General features: G+C 38.4%; 1 protein-coding gene across 2 annotated transcripts in view; it reads left to right on the plus strand.

Moving 5' to 3' along the window:
• Positions 1 to 15,428, plus strand: part of LOC110597334 (solute carrier family 28 member 3-like) — a 122,930-nt gene extending 107,502 nt beyond the window's left edge. For both annotated transcript variants that reach the window (XM_078047406.1, XM_078047405.1), the window contains 8 exons: positions 692 to 817; positions 3,234 to 3,364; positions 5,664 to 5,832; positions 6,628 to 6,825; positions 11,263 to 11,344; positions 12,143 to 12,241; positions 12,483 to 12,603; positions 13,871 to 15,428. In XM_078047406.1, coding sequence (XP_077903532.1) covers positions 692 to 817; positions 3,234 to 3,364; positions 5,664 to 5,832; positions 6,628 to 6,825; positions 11,263 to 11,344; positions 12,143 to 12,241; positions 12,483 to 12,603; positions 13,871 to 13,997 — 1,053 coding nt within the window. In that variant the 3' untranslated portion in view covers positions 13,998 to 15,428. The remainder of the gene's footprint in view (positions 1 to 691; positions 818 to 3,233; positions 3,365 to 5,663; positions 5,833 to 6,627; positions 6,826 to 11,262; positions 11,345 to 12,142; positions 12,242 to 12,482; positions 12,604 to 13,870) is intronic.
• Positions 15,429 to 17,474: the final 2,046 nt, after the last annotated feature.

Here is a 17,474-nt window from a genome sequence, read left to right on the forward strand (position 1 = left end):
GCTATTATTGATGGAGAGCCCTACAGGGCAGGCAGGCTGCCCTCTTTAATGAGATTTGAGTCTTTGTAACTATACTCTGTCCCAGTGCCTTTCTACCCAGCAGAGAGGGATCCTCTGAGTTTCAATCACAAAAGTGCCTAAGGGTATCTTCTTTGTAATTGCTGGTATTTTTTTTAATAACACCTGTCTCTTATTTTCCTGAAGTCTTTAGAATCAGGTCGAGACTGTCTAGATCAAGCTAAATGGTGAAAAGTCACAGCCCACAAGAAATCCCCAGTCCACGAGCCAGACCACTAGGCAGTTACCTGGCCAGCCCATAATCCTCATAGAACCCAGTCTAGGCTAGATGGAGGCACCCTATAACTAGCTTCATAAATGTCAGGGTTTACCCATGACCATATATGACAATGACCTAGAGCTCTGATGACCCAGACATTCTCAAACTTGAGCAAGTCTCATAATTACTTGGAAAACTTATAAAAACACAAATTGCCGGCCCTACCCCCAGAATTTCTGATTCCATAAGTCAAAGAATTTGAATTTCTTACAATTCCCAAATGATGCTGATGGAGTTGGTTCAAGGCTGACTCTTAGAAATACGGATTTAGGTAATGAAATGTTGTGCTGATTACACTCCTCCTCTAAGATTTTAAAGGTCACATTTAATCCAATTACCCTTCACTTTCTTCAGACAGACTCTCCACTGCTGGTCCGACCATATTTACCATATATCACCAGGTCAGAACTCCATGCCATCATGACTGCTGGCTTCGCTACAATTGCTGGAAGCGTCTTGGGTGCATATATTTCTTTTGGAGTAAGACTGTTTTGGAATTAACTTATGCAAATTTCAACCTCTTCTTTCTTTGCTATTGTTATTTATTTGTTTTTTCCTTCCTTTTTTCTTTTCTTTTTTCTTTCCCATTGCCAGTATAAAAGGAAGCCAAGAGAGTGCCTTTTTTGTAGTATGGCAAAAGTTGGTCAGTTTTCTTTGGCATTTGAATATAGTGACCCAAGGGGTTTGGGGTCTTCACTTTCATGTTCTTGCCTCCTAAATGTGAATTATTTCCAACAACAGCAATAGAAATCATATGATGAGGTTACTTTGACTGGAAGTTTAAATCTGTTTTTTAAAAAATTAAAAACTATTACTACTACTAGTAAAGATTTTAACAGGGGTCAGCAAACTATGGACCATTGGCCAAATCCAGAGCATAACTTATTTTTATAAATAAAGTTTTATTAGAAACAAGGTACTCCTATTTATTTGTCTTTGGCATAGTTGTGGCCTGCAAAACCACAATTATCTACTCTATGACCTTTTCAAAAGAGATTTTTGGAACATTGACCTACAGCAGTTGTTCTCAAACAGTACTGCACATTAGAATCACCTATAAATTTTCAAAGACCCTAATTCCCAGGCCCATAGCCCTGGCTAACTAAACAAAATTTGTTGGGGTGAGGCCCAGCCATCAGTATTTTTAAAACTTCTCAGATTTCAACTGAAAGCCATGTTTGAGCTGATGGCCTCTGGTGTAGGTCTGGAGAATGCTGTGATAGCCAATATGTATGTTCTGTGCATAGGCTGATAAGCCACACATTGACATAAACCTTGGCAGAGAAACCTAATTGTATAGGCAATACTCTGTGATTCGGGTGACTAGGATCTCTTGCAAGACAAGTGAGTTTCATTCCAGATTCTTCATTCAAGCTGGGGACAGCCAAGTAGTAGAAAGAAGGAAGAAGAAAAAAGGGAAGGATATATTAGAGATAAGCAGTATGAATGGATCCCTAGATTATTCACTCTGCCCCTACTGTGGGAATGCTGCCTTTAAAAATGGGCTAGGTCAACTCTCCCATTCCTTGGTATTTATCTTAAAGAACTGAAATCAGCATATTATAGTGATACATGCATACAATGTTTATGGCAGTACAATTCACAATAGCCAAGTTATAGAACCATCCTGGGTACCCATCAACAGATGATATATATATCTCACTCACAATGGAGTTCTACTCAGCCATAAAGAAAAATGAAATTATGTAATTTGCTGGTAAATGTATGAAACTGGAGAATATCATGATAAGTGAAATAAGTCAGACTCAGAAAGTCAAGGATTGAATGTTTTCTTTCATATGTAGAAGATACATAGAAAAATAAATCAATAAATAAGGCTCTCATGAAAATGAAGAGAGACCAAAGGAATAGAGGGCAAGGGAAGTAAAGGGCAAGGGAAGGTACTAGGGAATGATGTCAAATTATGTCATGTCCATCTACAAATATACCACAAATATACCCACTTTATGTATGATTATAGTACACTAATTTAAAAATAATAACAATAGAAGGAAGACCTGTAGAGAAGATGGAGGGGATGGGGGAGGAAGAGGATCAGGGGGAGGAAGAAATGGAGGGAAAGGAGAGGTCTTGGGGAATGAGACTGATCATCATGTTATGTGCATGTGCCAACATATCACAATGAATCCCACTTGTATGTAAAAATTTAATGCACAGAAAACTATTAAAAATGAAACTCCATCTTTAACTTGAAAATAATGGGATAGGTGTTATAGGAATGCATAGGGAGACACTGGATATGGGATTCTGAAAATGTAGGGAAGAGAATCCAGAAGCAATGTCAAGTATGTGGAGTGGGAAGGAGAAAGAGTAAACTTGTCATGAGGAAAACAGAAATAATTTCTAGAATCAAAGGGACTCTGGATAAAAGCATATTATGTAAAGACACAAAGGATTCCAGGAGAGCAAAAGGAAGGTGGAGAGGGGGAATATCATGCCTTTACATAGATTAGGAATCCTGTCTCCATACCAGTCCACCCCAGATAACCCATCTAAATTGATGATGAAATGAAATATAGGCTAAAGGGACTATATGGGCATTTAAAAAGGCAACATAGAGGCTGAGGAGTCTTCTTTGAGAGTTCTTAAAATTCATGATTACTTATCTTCTAAAATGATCAAATTTGGGCTTTGTGCTTTTCCTCCAAGAATGTGTCCAATTAACTTGAATCTCTTCTTTGTCCCTCTGACTCTCAGGGTGATGCCATGGCTTGGCTCACTGACAAAAGTTGCTCTTCCAAACCTCCAAAGAAGCATTGCTTTCTGGCATAGAATTGACTCCCGTTCCATCTCTTCCCTATAAGGCTTTTGAATCATTTTTCTGAATATAAGAGTAAAGCTCAGCTTGTTTGCTTCCTTTCTTCTGAAATTGCAGGTTTCATCCACCCACTTATTAACAGCTTCAGTTATGTCAGCACCTGCATCATTGGCTGTTGCTAAACTATTTTGGCCTGAGACAGAAAAACCTAAAATAACCCTCAAGAATGCCATGAAAGTGGAAAATGGGTAAGTGGGACATGTTACCTAATCAATGACTGCGTTAGTCGGGTTTTCATTTGCTATGGTCAAAATACCTGACAAGAACAACTTAGAAGAGGAAAAGTTTATTTTGGCTCGAAGTTTCAGAATATTCAGTCCATGGTCAGCTGACTCTAAGGCAGCAACATGGCAGAAGGGCATAGTGGAAGAAAGCTGCTCAGCTCATGACAGTGGGGAAAATAGAGAAGAGAGGAATGGCCCAGGGTTAGATAAGTCCTTATGGGGCACATCCCCAGTGACCTATTTCTTCCAACTAGGTCCCACCTTCCTATGGTCCATTCAGCTAACGATGGTGCAATCCAGCAAACACCTTATTGTATTAGGAATTGTGCTTCCAACTCATGAGCCTTTGGGGACATTCCAGATCCAAACCATAACAATGACTACACAAGTTGGAGCATGAAAGTCCAAATTCAAAACAGCAAAAATTTGATAGAGAGAAAGCACAGAGTGGATTATGATATTAAAGAAGACTTAAATTCCTGTGATTAGACTTTACCAAAAAAAATCTTTCTCAACACTTCAGGAAAACCTTTCTAAATACATGAACTCTAATACGTTTCTTTAACTGTTCATCATAAATATATTTTATTGTAAATGCAGCATAATGTTCATTGAGCTTTTGTTTAACGGTGTTAGAAAGCCATAGGATGAGCATTTCTGGAGTTGCTTTATATAACAAGAAAGTTCATCTTCTTTTTTCCTGTAAAAAAGAAAGAAAAAGGGGTGGGAAAAACTATAAGATTTTAAATGTTCAAAAGTATTTCATTAAATAATAATTTAATTAGATTAAATAATAATAATAATAATTTAATTAGATTTAATTTTCATAGATTATGATGTGTCTAAGAGTCATCCCTTATTTGTAGGGAAGTCTAGTCATAATCGTGAGTGGAAAAGCAAAGTTGCTGAAGAATACAGTAAAGGTTAAGCATTCCTAATCAAAAATTCTAAAATCCAAAATCTAAAACTTTTGACACTGCAAGTGAAAAAGTCCATACCATTGAACTTTGTCTCATGCACAAAATTGTTTAAAATATAACATAAAAACTTTAAGTCCATGTGTATAAGGTATATGTGAAACATAAATTAATTTTTTATTTAGACTTGGATCTTATCCCCCAAGATATCTCATTATGTATATGCAAATATTCCAAAATCCAAAACACATCTGGTCCCAAACATTTTGGATGAGAGACATTCAACCTGTAGAATGATTTCACTTATGAAGTTAGCAAGCATGCATATTTGTAGGATATAACATTTAGGGATTAAGCATGTGGGAAAATTGTAAAGAAAGGGTATGATAAACAGAATTGAGGGAGGCGGGTACCTCTGAGATTAGAAGACTAGGAAGGGGATAAGATTACACACTGGGGAATCATAGGCATACCAAAGTACTTGATAATAGCAACTTAGAGAAGGAAAGCATTATTTTGGGTTCTTGGTTTCAGACATTTAGTCCATGGTCAGCAGACTCTATTGCTCTAGACCCAAGATGAGGCAGAATATCATGGCAGAAGGGCTGGTGGAGGAAAAACATTCAGCTCATGGCATCCAGGAAACAGAGACACTAGTGACAACCTATTTTCCTCAAGGGTATGCTTCCAGCATCCTACTTCCTCCAGATACTACCAAGCCACCTACAGTGACCACCCAGTAGTCCATTCAACTTATTAATCCATCAAATGGAGTAAGCCACTGATGAGGTTACAGCTCCCCTAATCTAATCACTTCACCTCTGAACATTCCAGCATTAACACATGAGCTTTTCAGGGGACATCTTGTATCCAAACCATAACAAAAGGTGATGGGACATTCCATTTCTTGAATGAGGTGACAGCTATACAGGCCTTCTAAAATTATTACTCTTTATACCATGAATATTTTATAAATATTTTCTGGTAGCTACTTTCGATTAATAATTCTAAACCTCTACTTTTTAATCATTTTCCAATTTTTATTATAAATGCCCCAAATTTAAAAAGCAACATTGAGGCTGGAGGTGTAGCTCAATGATTGCACAAGTGTTTAGCTGTGTGACGCCCTGAGTTCAATCTCCAGCATCATGAAAAAAAATATTAAAAAGCATAATAGTTAGATGCCAATATGCTCACTACCTATATTCAACATCATGATTTCATGGGATTCAGATGAGTATTTTGACTAAGGTAGAGATCTAAATGTTTGCCTCTCACTCAAATGAGGTCTGATTCTGCCATTTCTGCATCTGTGGTAACTCTGGAATTGCTATCTTTTTATAAAGTGATTCAAGGAATCTCCTAGAAGCTGCAACACAGGGAGCATCCGCATCTATCCCTCTGCTGGCAAGCATCGCTGTGAATCTGATTGCCTTCTTGGCCCTGTTGTCTTTTATGAATTCAGCCCTGTCCTGGTTTGGAAACATGTTTGACTACCCACAGCTGAGTTTCGAGGTATAATTCCATCATGCTTCTGTTTTCTGTTTTGTTTCTATCCTTGTTTCAGTTTGTGTACAGCCTTCCCTAACTACCCGCGGTGTACTCTCACAAACTGCAGAAGCTCCTCAGCGGGCTTCCCCCATCTTCCCAACCCCACCCTCTCCCACCACCCTCCTTCCTCCAGACAGTCATTTGCTCCTGACTCCATCCCCAAGATTCCAGGTTGCTTCAAAGCACCCAATTTCAGCCTTGACTCCTGTCTTAGTCTGCTTTCTGTTACAATAACAGATGCCTGTCTGAGTAATTTATAAAGAAAAGAGTACATTTTATCTCACAGTCTGAAGGCTAGAAATTCAAGGTCAAGTGGCTGCATCTGACCAACTTCAAGTGAGGGCTATTGTTTGTACCCTGTATAGTAGAAACATAGAAAGGGCAAATGGGCACGTGCAGAGAGGGAGAGGGGAGACAAAGGAGCTCACCCACTTTATAACAACATACTCTCTTGAGAACTACTACATACCAGAAATAACTAATCCAGTCTCTCTTGGGAAAGATATTAATCCATCTGATGGCTCCACCATCTCTCAGCAGCATTACACTGAGGACCAAACCTCAATAGGAGTTTTGGTAAGGATGAACCCATATTTAAACCATAGCAACTCCTGATAGATAATGATGGGAAACAGAATGTGAGGGGATATCTTGTGTCTAAAAGACATAGAGGATTAAGGAACAATCTTGTTGAGAGAATGAGGCAAAAGAACTAGAAGCAAATGCCTGTTCTAACCAAATATATTCTGGTTTTTGCAGCTAATATGCTCCTACATCTTCATGCCCTTTTCCTTCATGATGGGAGTGGACTGGCAAGACAGCTTTATGGTTGGCAGACTCATAGGTTATAAGACATTCTTCAATGAATTTGTGGCTTATGAGCAACTCTCACAATTGATCAACTTGAGGAAACAGGGTGGACCTAAATTTGTGAATGGCACTCAGCAATATATGTCAGTGAGTAAATTGTCTGATTTTCCCATGTACTTCTTCACCTAAATTCATTGGTCATCTAGTGACTTGTGCCTTTGTGCATCAGACACTATGCCAGGCACTTGAGTTATACCAGAGAACAAAACAAATCAAAAATCCTTAATCTTGTGGAGTTCATAATGTACATGGCACTTCATTATTTTCAACTATATTGAATTAATCATGTGTGCGTGCGGGCGTGTGTGTGTGTGTGTGTGTGTGTGTGTGTGTGTGTGTGTGTGTAGGGGGAACAGAGGAGAGACAAACACTCATCCATATCAGTGATAATTTACTTTTGAAGACTGTAGACACAAACCTATAGACACATGAGCTGAGACTGAAACCAATCAGTCAAAAGTATTTATTGAATGCCTTCTATGTGTAATATGTTCCATACCAAGACCAAGTACCGAACAAGTCACTGCTCTGTTAATTTTGCATCTTTGTGGAAAAATACCTGAGATGATTAACCTCTAAGGAGGAAAGTGTTATATTGGCTCATGATTTCAGAGGTTTCAATCCATAGTCTGTTGGTCTCATTGCTTTTGGGCCTGTAGTATATCATGACAAAAGTATATAGCTTTGGAGATCTGTTTACCTCATGGGAGCCAAGAAGCAAAAAGAGAGGAAGAGGTGGGAGTTGGGTCCCAATTTCTCCTTCAAAGACATGCCTCCAATGACCTAGATTCCTTCCACAAAACCCCACCTCTTAAAGGCACTACCATCTCCCAATGGCACCATCAACTGGGGACCAAAACTTTTAACATATGGAACTTTGGGGGTCATTCATGATTCAAAGTATAACAGGTCCTACCCTCATGGAGCCCATAGTCTAATGATCACAAAGCCCTCTTCCTTCCAGGGGAAGGAATTTTATGAGCTCTGAGAAAGTGCCTAAATGCAAACTGGTGCCTGGCCACCATCAAGAGATGGTAAGATGCATTATTACCATCCAGGGGGATGACAAGGAAGAAAAAACTCAGGTCTATGATCTGAAAACCTTGATTTAAATGCCTCATAATCATGTCAACTTCAGAGCAACAGCCTACAAAGAGATGCTCATGTCTGCCTGGACTTTGGTGGGATGAGAAATTTGGATGAGGCTGTATTTATAGCTGAATCTCCAACTTCTTACCCCCTAAACAATAGAATTGTCATAAGTGGAAACTAAACTATTTCCATTACAGGAAATAGTGAATATTTCTGACCACCACCATTTCTATAACCTACTTGAAGTTAATGTCCCAGGTCCATATTGGGTTTTAAAAGGCAAAGGAGGAAAAGCAGGCTGCCCAAGTATTGAGACTGTACACCCCCAACACCAACACCACCCCTTCCAGCTGCCCAAAGACCAGACATACTAATTCAATTATGTCCCACATGTTACACAAGTTAGCAACAGCCTACTCCAGGACCACTGATTACACTTCGCAATCAGGGGCATTTTGACCCACACATCTGATAGGACATGGGCTTTGTTTCTCACATGTTCTTTCTTCAATGAGCCTCACAGTGAAACTTGACCATTTACCCTCATTGTTTGGATGCCACCTACACCAATGGTTTTCCTGCCAAAAGTAAACAATAAGCTAAATTAAGTGAAATGTTTCCTATCCCCAACTGTCAGTTGCCAGCAGAAAATAGTTTTGCTAATGAGAAAAGTGAGCTGCAGTTCGGGCAATGCTAAGCAGCTTTGTGAAAAGGCTGTTAAGAAAATGGAGACAGAACTGTAGCACTGATTTGGATTTGGGGGTGAGCCCAGATGAAGGTAGGCACACAGAGCACATAGGGAGATGTGAGCTCAGTGGCCTCTGTCATTCATTGCTGTCATGATGGGAGCAGCATTTTGTTACTCCAGATTTCTGATTATAAATCAGCAATGGTGAGAAGAGCCCCAGCAATTTTTGCTTACCAACCAACAAGGGTTGAAATATGTTCCGACAACATTTTAAAAAATATGACATGTGACTGAAGCATGCTATGTTCAAATCCCCAGTGATATCCATTGAATCACACCCACTGCCAACCTCCATCTAAGGTAAGAAGTCAACATATGGATGTGGCACCCACACACAGAGAAGGAGACATTTATTGCTCCATCATTTTCTCTTCCTTAAAGATAATACTTTGCATGTTTGTTTACATCTTGGTATATAACATCATTTAGAATTTAAAATCTCCAAAAAGTTGTAGAGGTTAAAGGCACACTCCCTAGTTCTCTACCACCCAGTTCTTCTCCCTTGAGCATAATGTGCTCACTGTTCTTAACCTTGCTTTTTGTGCTCAGTAGCATATCTTGGAAAAATATCAGTGCCTGTGACAGTATTCTATTGCATAGACACTGTAATTCATTTAACCAGGCCCTTGCTGATGAACACTTAGCAATTTGCTATTAGAAGTAGTGCCATGGTGGCTGTCCTTGTATGTGTAGCATCTTTGCTTGCTCTCAAGGAGAGCTGTAGCATGAATTTTGTAGTGCAGTACATCCTTTTCCATTATGTAATCTTTCACTTTTGTGGACAAAGGCCAAATCAAATCATCTCAACCTCCCTTTCCTCTTCTTATAAAACGATATTTGACCATATCTGTGTATTCCTTTGTCCCACAATCCCCAGATAGGGAAAAGAAGAGTCATAGTCCTTCATGCCATCTCCCTCCTCACAGTCTCTTAATAAGCGTGGCTCTTTTGAAGCCAATTGAACTAAATGAAAAGCACTAGAAAGAGCAGGGAACCAGAATGAGCTTTTCCAGGAACAGTAGACTGTGCAAATACTCAATATTATTTTTCCTCCCTGCTGTTTGCACACTGTTTGAAAATAACAAAGAAGTTCTCAGAAACTATAGAGAGAAGAGGGGCCTTCCAGTCAACAAAAACTTACCACAAGCACTTCAGTCTTAAGCGTGAGCTTTTAAAAATCCAGTTAGCACAAGAAAAAAATAAAGTATTACTAGTGAATGTAGCATGTTTGATTTTTTTCTTTGAACCAAATCATAGATGTTTTAGGATATTGGAAAAAAATTATTGTCCCAATGATGTAGGTACCTTTCTTCCTTCTCTTGCTTCCAAATGGGCAACCAAACATGTCCGTGGTATGACCAGAACTGAGAAAGAAAGGGAAGCACACACTGTGGCCAGACTAGACGGAAGCCCCTGTGATATTTGAGAATTTCTCTTTTACTAATATTATTTCTTAATTTTCCTTTAGGCCCTTTGTAGTCAACAACCCCGTGAAGACCTCGTCCCAGGCAACCAATGATCTTTCTTTCACTGTCGATTACTTTTGGCTTTCAATAAGCATTCAGCATTCATGTTGTTGTATATATTACTTCCATTTTCTTTTTCTTGCAGAGCAGCATTTTATTTTTAGATCTTCATACTGTGTCCATTTTCCTACTGAAGGACATTTGAGTTGTTTTAAGTGTGGGGCTATTAAGAGTAAAGCTGTTATAAATATTCATGTACAGTATTTGGGGGGTCATGTGTTTTTATAATTCTCTTAGGAAAATTGCTGGTTCATACAGGCAGCATGTATTAACTTGATGAGAATCTGCCATAAAACAGCATAGCTGTGTCCTTTTTCGTTCCTACCAGCAATACACAAGTTTCCATTGCATTGTAATTTTGCCATACTTTGTGTTGTAAGTCTTTTTAAACTTTAGCCATTTTAGTAAATGTATCTCATTGTTTTTCATTTGCATTTCTCTGGTGGCTAATGATGTTGAGCACCTTTTCATGAGCTTCTTGTTCATTTGCATCTTTTATGAAGTATCCAAATCTCTCCACCCATTTTTCCTTGGGTATTTGTCTTCTTATCGAGTAATAGCATTTCTTTATATATTTTGAATAAGTTCTTTGTCAAATAAATGTAATGTGAATATTTTCTAGGACCAATTTTATATCTCCATCAACTAGTACTACACCTGGCACACTGTAGCAGGTGGCCAGGTCCTATGGAATATTGGAAATTATCAATGAGTAGGAAGTAGCATTTTTAGAAACCAAGGCCACCAATTCAAAGTCCATTGTAGAGCATTTCTTGAATCTACACAGCCCTCTTCACCCTCTCTCAAAATTCAAGGGGAGGGCTGGGGATGTGGCTCAAGTGCTAGTGCGCTCGCCTGGCATGAGTAAGGCCCAGGTTCGATCTTCAGCACCACATACAAACAAAGATGTTGTGTCCGCTGAAAACTAAAAAATTAATATTAAAACACTCTCTCTCTCTCTCTCTCTCTCTCTCAAAAAAAAAAATTCAAGGGGAGGTGGTAAAAACTGCCCAGGAAACAATGGGTATTTGCCACTATATGCTGTGCATTTATTTTTTAATATCAATTCTGTAGTCAAAATACAGAGCCAAGTTGGGATGTCAGGTTTCTTAGGCTGGGTCAGATCATGGATCCATTGGTGTTTATGCTTGCTTGCAGATTCGTTCCGAGACAATTGCCACTTATGCCCTCTGTGGGTTTGCCAACTTTGGTTCCCTAGGAATGATGATCGGTGGACTCGGTAAGTGAAAAGATATTCTTCTACAACAGATGTAACATAAACATACTTTGGATCTCCATCTCACTCCATCTCACATCTTATTCATGTCAGGAGAAAAGTTACCCTCAATAGTAGAAAATCCTCTGGGGTCTATATTTTATCCTCACTCTACAAGATAGATTTCCTCCTTACACCCAAACTAGCCTCAGAAACAGTATCCTCAAACTTACAGATGCCTCTCCCAACCCAAAGTAACACAGAAGTTTCACTTGTATACTAACACCAGTAGATTAACTGATTGATTTTTATTTTGTAGTGGATTGAACCCAGAGTTACTCTACCACTGAGCCATACCCCCAGCCCTTTAATTTTTTTGCTTCGAGACAGAACCTTGCTAAGTTGTCCAGGATGGTCTCTCAGTTGTTATCCTCCTGCATCAGCCTCCTGAGTAGCTAGGATTAATGGATGTACCATTATGTATGGATTTATAATACCTCCCTGTAGAAGGATTCTGGGGACCAATCAAAGATTGGTGGGAAAATGCTGTGATTTATGAGTGATGTCTCCCACAGGCATGGAAATAGTTGGTGACAGTTGAGTCACCATCTCAGACCATCTCATCAATCCATCCCTCCATGCATCCCCTTAGATTTGCCATGCTCTCCATGCTCTCTGAGCACTTTGGATAAAACTAAGGACTTGTTTCTTTCCAACTGACCTGAAACTCCAATATCAGAACACTTTTTAGAGGCTACAAATTTGGATTTCTAACCAGTAGAATCAACATTAATCTCAAACAGCTCCTTTCATGTCTCCCAGCCTCTCTAGCGCCTGGCAGAAAGCGGGACATCTCCGCTGGAGCAATAAGATCTCTGATCGCAGGGACTGTTGCTTGCTTCATGACAGCCTGCGTCGCAGGTACTACATCCCATCCTTTGTGTCCTGGGTGCCCACGGAAGGCAGCATTCAAGAAAGCAAGGTCTCCAATCCTTATATGCAGCATATGCTGCTGCAGAAAGCTGAGAGTCAGAGCTGCCATTAAGCGTATTGTAAATTTAAATGTGTGGTGTGGAGGCGGCTGGGGAGAAGCTTAGAACAGAAGGAGAGTTCGGTGACTTCACTAATTATGAAAATAAATGGCACTCTGTTCCACTTCTAGGCATACTCTCTGGCACCCCCGAGGACATCAACTGCCATCACATTTTAGAGAATGCCTTCAGCTCCAGTTTACCTGGCAACGCAACCACAGTGGTGTCTTGTTGCCAAAGTCTGTTAAGCAGGTATTACAATTTTTGTTAATGAAACTATTTTTCTTTTATTTTTATATTGTTATTGGTACACTGCAATTATACATGAGTAGAATTCATTGTTACGTATTTGTACACGCACACATTATAACAATATGATCTGGTCGATTTCACTCCCAATATCTTCCCTTCCCCTTTCCTCTTCCCTTCCACTCCTGTGCTAGTCTCCTTAGGTGTTGTACTCTTGATTATAACTTCTCTGTACTTGCTTATTAATAGTCAAATCAATCTTAAGACTTCCACTTACTTTTATAACTCTTATTTTAACATAAGACTGAACATCAATTATATCAACATTTCACTTTGACTTTTCTCAGATAAGACTAGGAACTAAAATTCTCAATAGTACTGTTCAGGTATTTAATATGTACCCAGCTATACATCTGTCACTTCGTATGAATTATGTCACTTACAATTTGCAATCACTGTATGTTGAGCACTATTACTTTTTTTCTTTTTTTGCATTTGATATAGCAGAGGCTTAGGGAGGTTATGTCCACTCAAGAAAAATTAGTGCCAGCACAACCAAGATAATTCATGCCCATCTACCCACAAAGATAATTCATGCCCATCCACCCATGCTCCACCTGCTACTGCCTCCCTTCCAAGGGGATCAAGACTATCCATCTGACAATATGGTGATAGACTATAGTGGATAAGAGGCCACCAGGGACCCATGCAGCCATCTCCACCTTCTATGTTTTTTTCTCACAAAATCAGTATCCCCACCATCCCATCAGCTCTCTTTTATGTGCAGGTGCATTACAAAGATTGATTCTATCTCTGTTTCTTCTGGTAAATAGGAAAAATCCTTGAAGTCACACAGAATTTGAGAGCCAAAATTAATTCCCCCATGCCTGTCTATAACTGTCATTAACTCACCCTAACCAGAATGTGAGGGGGAAAAAAAATCAGCTTTCTGCCCTGTGCCTTGCTTTTTTTTTTTTTTTTTGGCGGGGGCGGGGCGAGGGTGGTTACAGATACCAGGGGTGCCTTACCACTGAGCTATATCCCCAGCCCTTTCTATTTTTTATTTTGAGACAGGGTCTCACTAAGCTGTTGAGAGTCTCACTAAGTTGCTGAAGCTGGCTTCAAACTTATTCCTCCTGAGTTTCTGGAATGCAAGAAGGGTGCACCACAGTGCCCCATTCCTGTGACATTTTTAATGTGTCACCTTCTGCTCACCCATTGTTTCTGCTGTACAAGGCTCAACTAACGGTTTCATTCTAATTTCCACCAGCACTACTGCCAAGGAGCCTGGTGAGGTCATCCCAGGAGGAAACTACAACCTGTACTTTGTGAAGGGCTGCTGCAAATTGTTGAATCTACCAACACTGAACTGCAGTTGGATCCTTGACACATTTTGAATTCTACCACTTCCCCATTGGAACTCTGAGTGAAGATGTTGAGCTATTGTCTACAGATTAATAAATTTAATCATGGAATCAAGATTAATTGCAAGGAAAGAAGAAAAATTAAGAGTGAACCTTCCAGAGCTATAACATCTCCCTGCTTCCCTTCCCTCCCCAACACACCTTCTCCACACTGTGACCTACTATGATGTCTCCAACTGAGGTATCATCTCCACTCTCAACAATATCTTCTAACCTTACGTTTTTAAGGCATTTCATGACAATACAGGTTTAAACAGTAGCTCTCAACAACACAGCTGTGACTCAGCCACATCTTCTTAGTATGCTAAATTGGCCCAGAGTGACTTGTTTTAAACACATCTCAGGTGACATCACTCTGCATTCACCCTAACTTCCCTGAAATAATTTGAACTTGAATTTCACCCAAAAGGAAGGCTGATCAGCAAACACCTACTGATTGGCTATCATCCAGAGGTCCCACCTAAATCCAGATTTCTTCAGAAAAGCATGTAGACCATACCAGAATAAGGATTTAAATTCTGTAATCTTGGAGAGTTGTATCAATCAGTTTAAGTTAAGTTATACTGCAGTAACAAACATTCACAATAACTTGTAGCTAAATTTATCTTTCACTCATATTACCTTTGTAATGGTCAACTTTGGCTTAATCTATATTTTCTTAATTTCCAGGATGCAGGCTAAAGAAGCAGCCTTTGTGTGGGGCATGCTGGTATTAGAGAGGGAAAAGAAAGGTAGGGATAACATGATGGTTCTTAAAATTTCTGCTAGTGGAAGTGACACCATTCACTTGCCCTATATTCCATTACCCAGAAGAAGTCCTATGGGAAATATAATGTCTGTGACCATACATGAATTATCCTATCAAAGAGAAGGATGGTGAGTATTTTACAAGAATAATATGATACTACAGAGTACATGATATCTATTCTTCCTTCAAGGAGTCACCTTGTTACAGGACATAATGGTAGGCCTATTCATGTGCAAATTTAGTAATATTCCTGGTGACAAGACTGGAAAGCAATCTTCATTCAAAAAAAGCCATATAAGGACTGATCAAGAAGAAAAATAAGTTCTTGTTCAGATCTGAACAACTTCATTGATATTTCCATTGACTAGAGAGGTGTCAACATCAAACTTGCTAACTGGGTCTCAGAAAATGTCAGAGATGATGGTGGTTTCCTTTAATAACATGCTCATCACTGATGCTCTTAATATTCCAAAGAACACATTGTGTGAGAAAACACCAATGCCTCTGAGTCAAAAAGTGACTCACAGAGAAGAGACTCTGAATGTGACAAAGTTCTGATACCTTAGCAATTTGTTTCTTTTTTTTTCATCTGTTCATGCACAGGAATTATTATTTAAAAAAAAATCATGAGTAAACAGTTGTGTTGTTTTGCTGTTCTTTTGGTTTTGGGTTGTTAGACGTGAAGGAGTGACCTCAAAGGACTCTTTATCCTTTATATTTTGGTAAATATACCAGAATATTTCTAATTTTTTATTTTTATCCATTTTTCTTGGGATCCAATATGCCCTTTCATTCTTTACACTTTATTTTAGGAAAATATATTTGCATGTCTTTTTGGTTTCAGGCTTCATTATAACATAGGACAATATGTCAAAACTGCCAATAATTCACATGTTGGTTCTCCTTTCTCAGCTATGGCTATGTAATGACAAAAGATAGAGTTTCAAAATTGGTTGGCTATTAGCCTCAAGAATGAAATGGAATAGAAGAATCCAAAGAGTTAAAAAGAATTAGAAAATCTTTTGTCATTACTATTCTTTAAATATTTGTAACTCTCCTCTAAGCTTGTTTTTTTTACATAATTGCTACTCTGCTTATTATTAAGTTTGTCTTTTCAAATTGTAAAGTTAGTCATCTTTAATAAAAAATGAAGATTGTATAAACATAGCTAAACATATTTCTCCCCACCCTGTTTACCTGGCTCTTCTGCCCAGGCTGTCACTGTTAATTGACTAGCACACACACCTTTCTCCTTGCTTATACAAATGGTTTATTAGAATGCGGGGGATTTATTGTTGAACAAATGGAATGACTCTATTTACATATTATCTTTAACTTCCTTTTTTTTAGTTGGCAATAAACATGAACATTCCTGCAAGTTATTTATAATTCTAACTTTATCCTTCCCTTCTCCCTATTTATTGTATGTGTATCACACATATATGTACAATTCTATATAAATGATATAATATACATACTGGGGGAGGGATGGAGTTAGACACATACTATAATTCAGGTCTTGAATGTTACCCAAAGATCCATGTGGTGAAGGCGTGGCCCCCAGCCCATGACACTGTTGGGAAATGGTGGAATCTTTAGGAGGGGGGGCTTGGTAGAAGGAAGTTAGGTCCTTGGGGGCATGCCCCCAAAGGGGATATTAGGACTTTGCCTCTTTCTCTTCCTCTCCTTCTGCTTCCCAGCCATCATGATGTGAAGAAACCTCTTCCACCTCATGTTCCTACTATAATGTACTATGCCACCACAGGATTAAAACAACAGGGCCACATAAGCATGGACTAAAACCTCTGAAATCATGATCCAAAAGAAACCTTTATTCCTTAAGAGTTGATTACCTCAGTTATTTGGTCTCAGTAACAGAAAGCAAACTAACACATTTTTTTCTCTTTGCTTTCTTCCCTTCCACTATCCTGACTCACCATATACAGGTAACCTGGGTTAAATAACCCGAAACAGGGTCACTATATTTTTTTTTCAATATCAGGCCATATTTTACAAACACAGACATCTATTGAGGATTGGTATAGTAGTTTTACAAAACTTGGGTTATTGACATTTATATTAATTTGCTTTTCTTCCATGATAATGTTTGTAGATATTTCTTCAATCTTACTGGAAAAACTTTAACTCATTGTAGCCTAATTCATTATAAGCATAGTGTGTGTGTGTGTGTATATATATATATATATATATATATATATATATATATTTAGATATAATATAACATATATTCCTACATTAGATATATATACATATATATTTATATTTATATATATATATATATATATATATATATAGAGAGAGAGAGAGAGAGAGAGAGAGAGAGAGAAAGGGGAGAAAGAGAGAGAGAGAGAACAAATCATTCTTCTGTGGACATCCATTCACTTTAATTCCAGATTTTGCCTTTGGGGTTATTTTTATTTTGTTTTCTACTTTGAACATTGTGTATATATTTTCTTTACATTCCAATGATTTCGTTTCCTATAACATGCTGACTCATAGAAAGACAGTGAAAATTATATACATTTTAAGATTTTCTAATAGCTACATTTAAAAAAATAAAAAGAAAACAGTAAAATTAAATTTCATAATATATATTTAACCCAAATAGCAAAGATATCATTTCAATTACACATTTTATATTCTTATCAAACTAGGTCTTCAAAATCTGGTATGCATATCTC

The sequence above is a fragment of the Ictidomys tridecemlineatus genome, chromosome 4 (genome assembly GCF_052094955.1).
Source record: "Ictidomys tridecemlineatus isolate mIctTri1 chromosome 4, mIctTri1.hap1, whole genome shotgun sequence".
Classification (NCBI taxonomy): Eukaryota; Metazoa; Chordata; class Mammalia; order Rodentia; family Sciuridae; genus Ictidomys; species Ictidomys tridecemlineatus.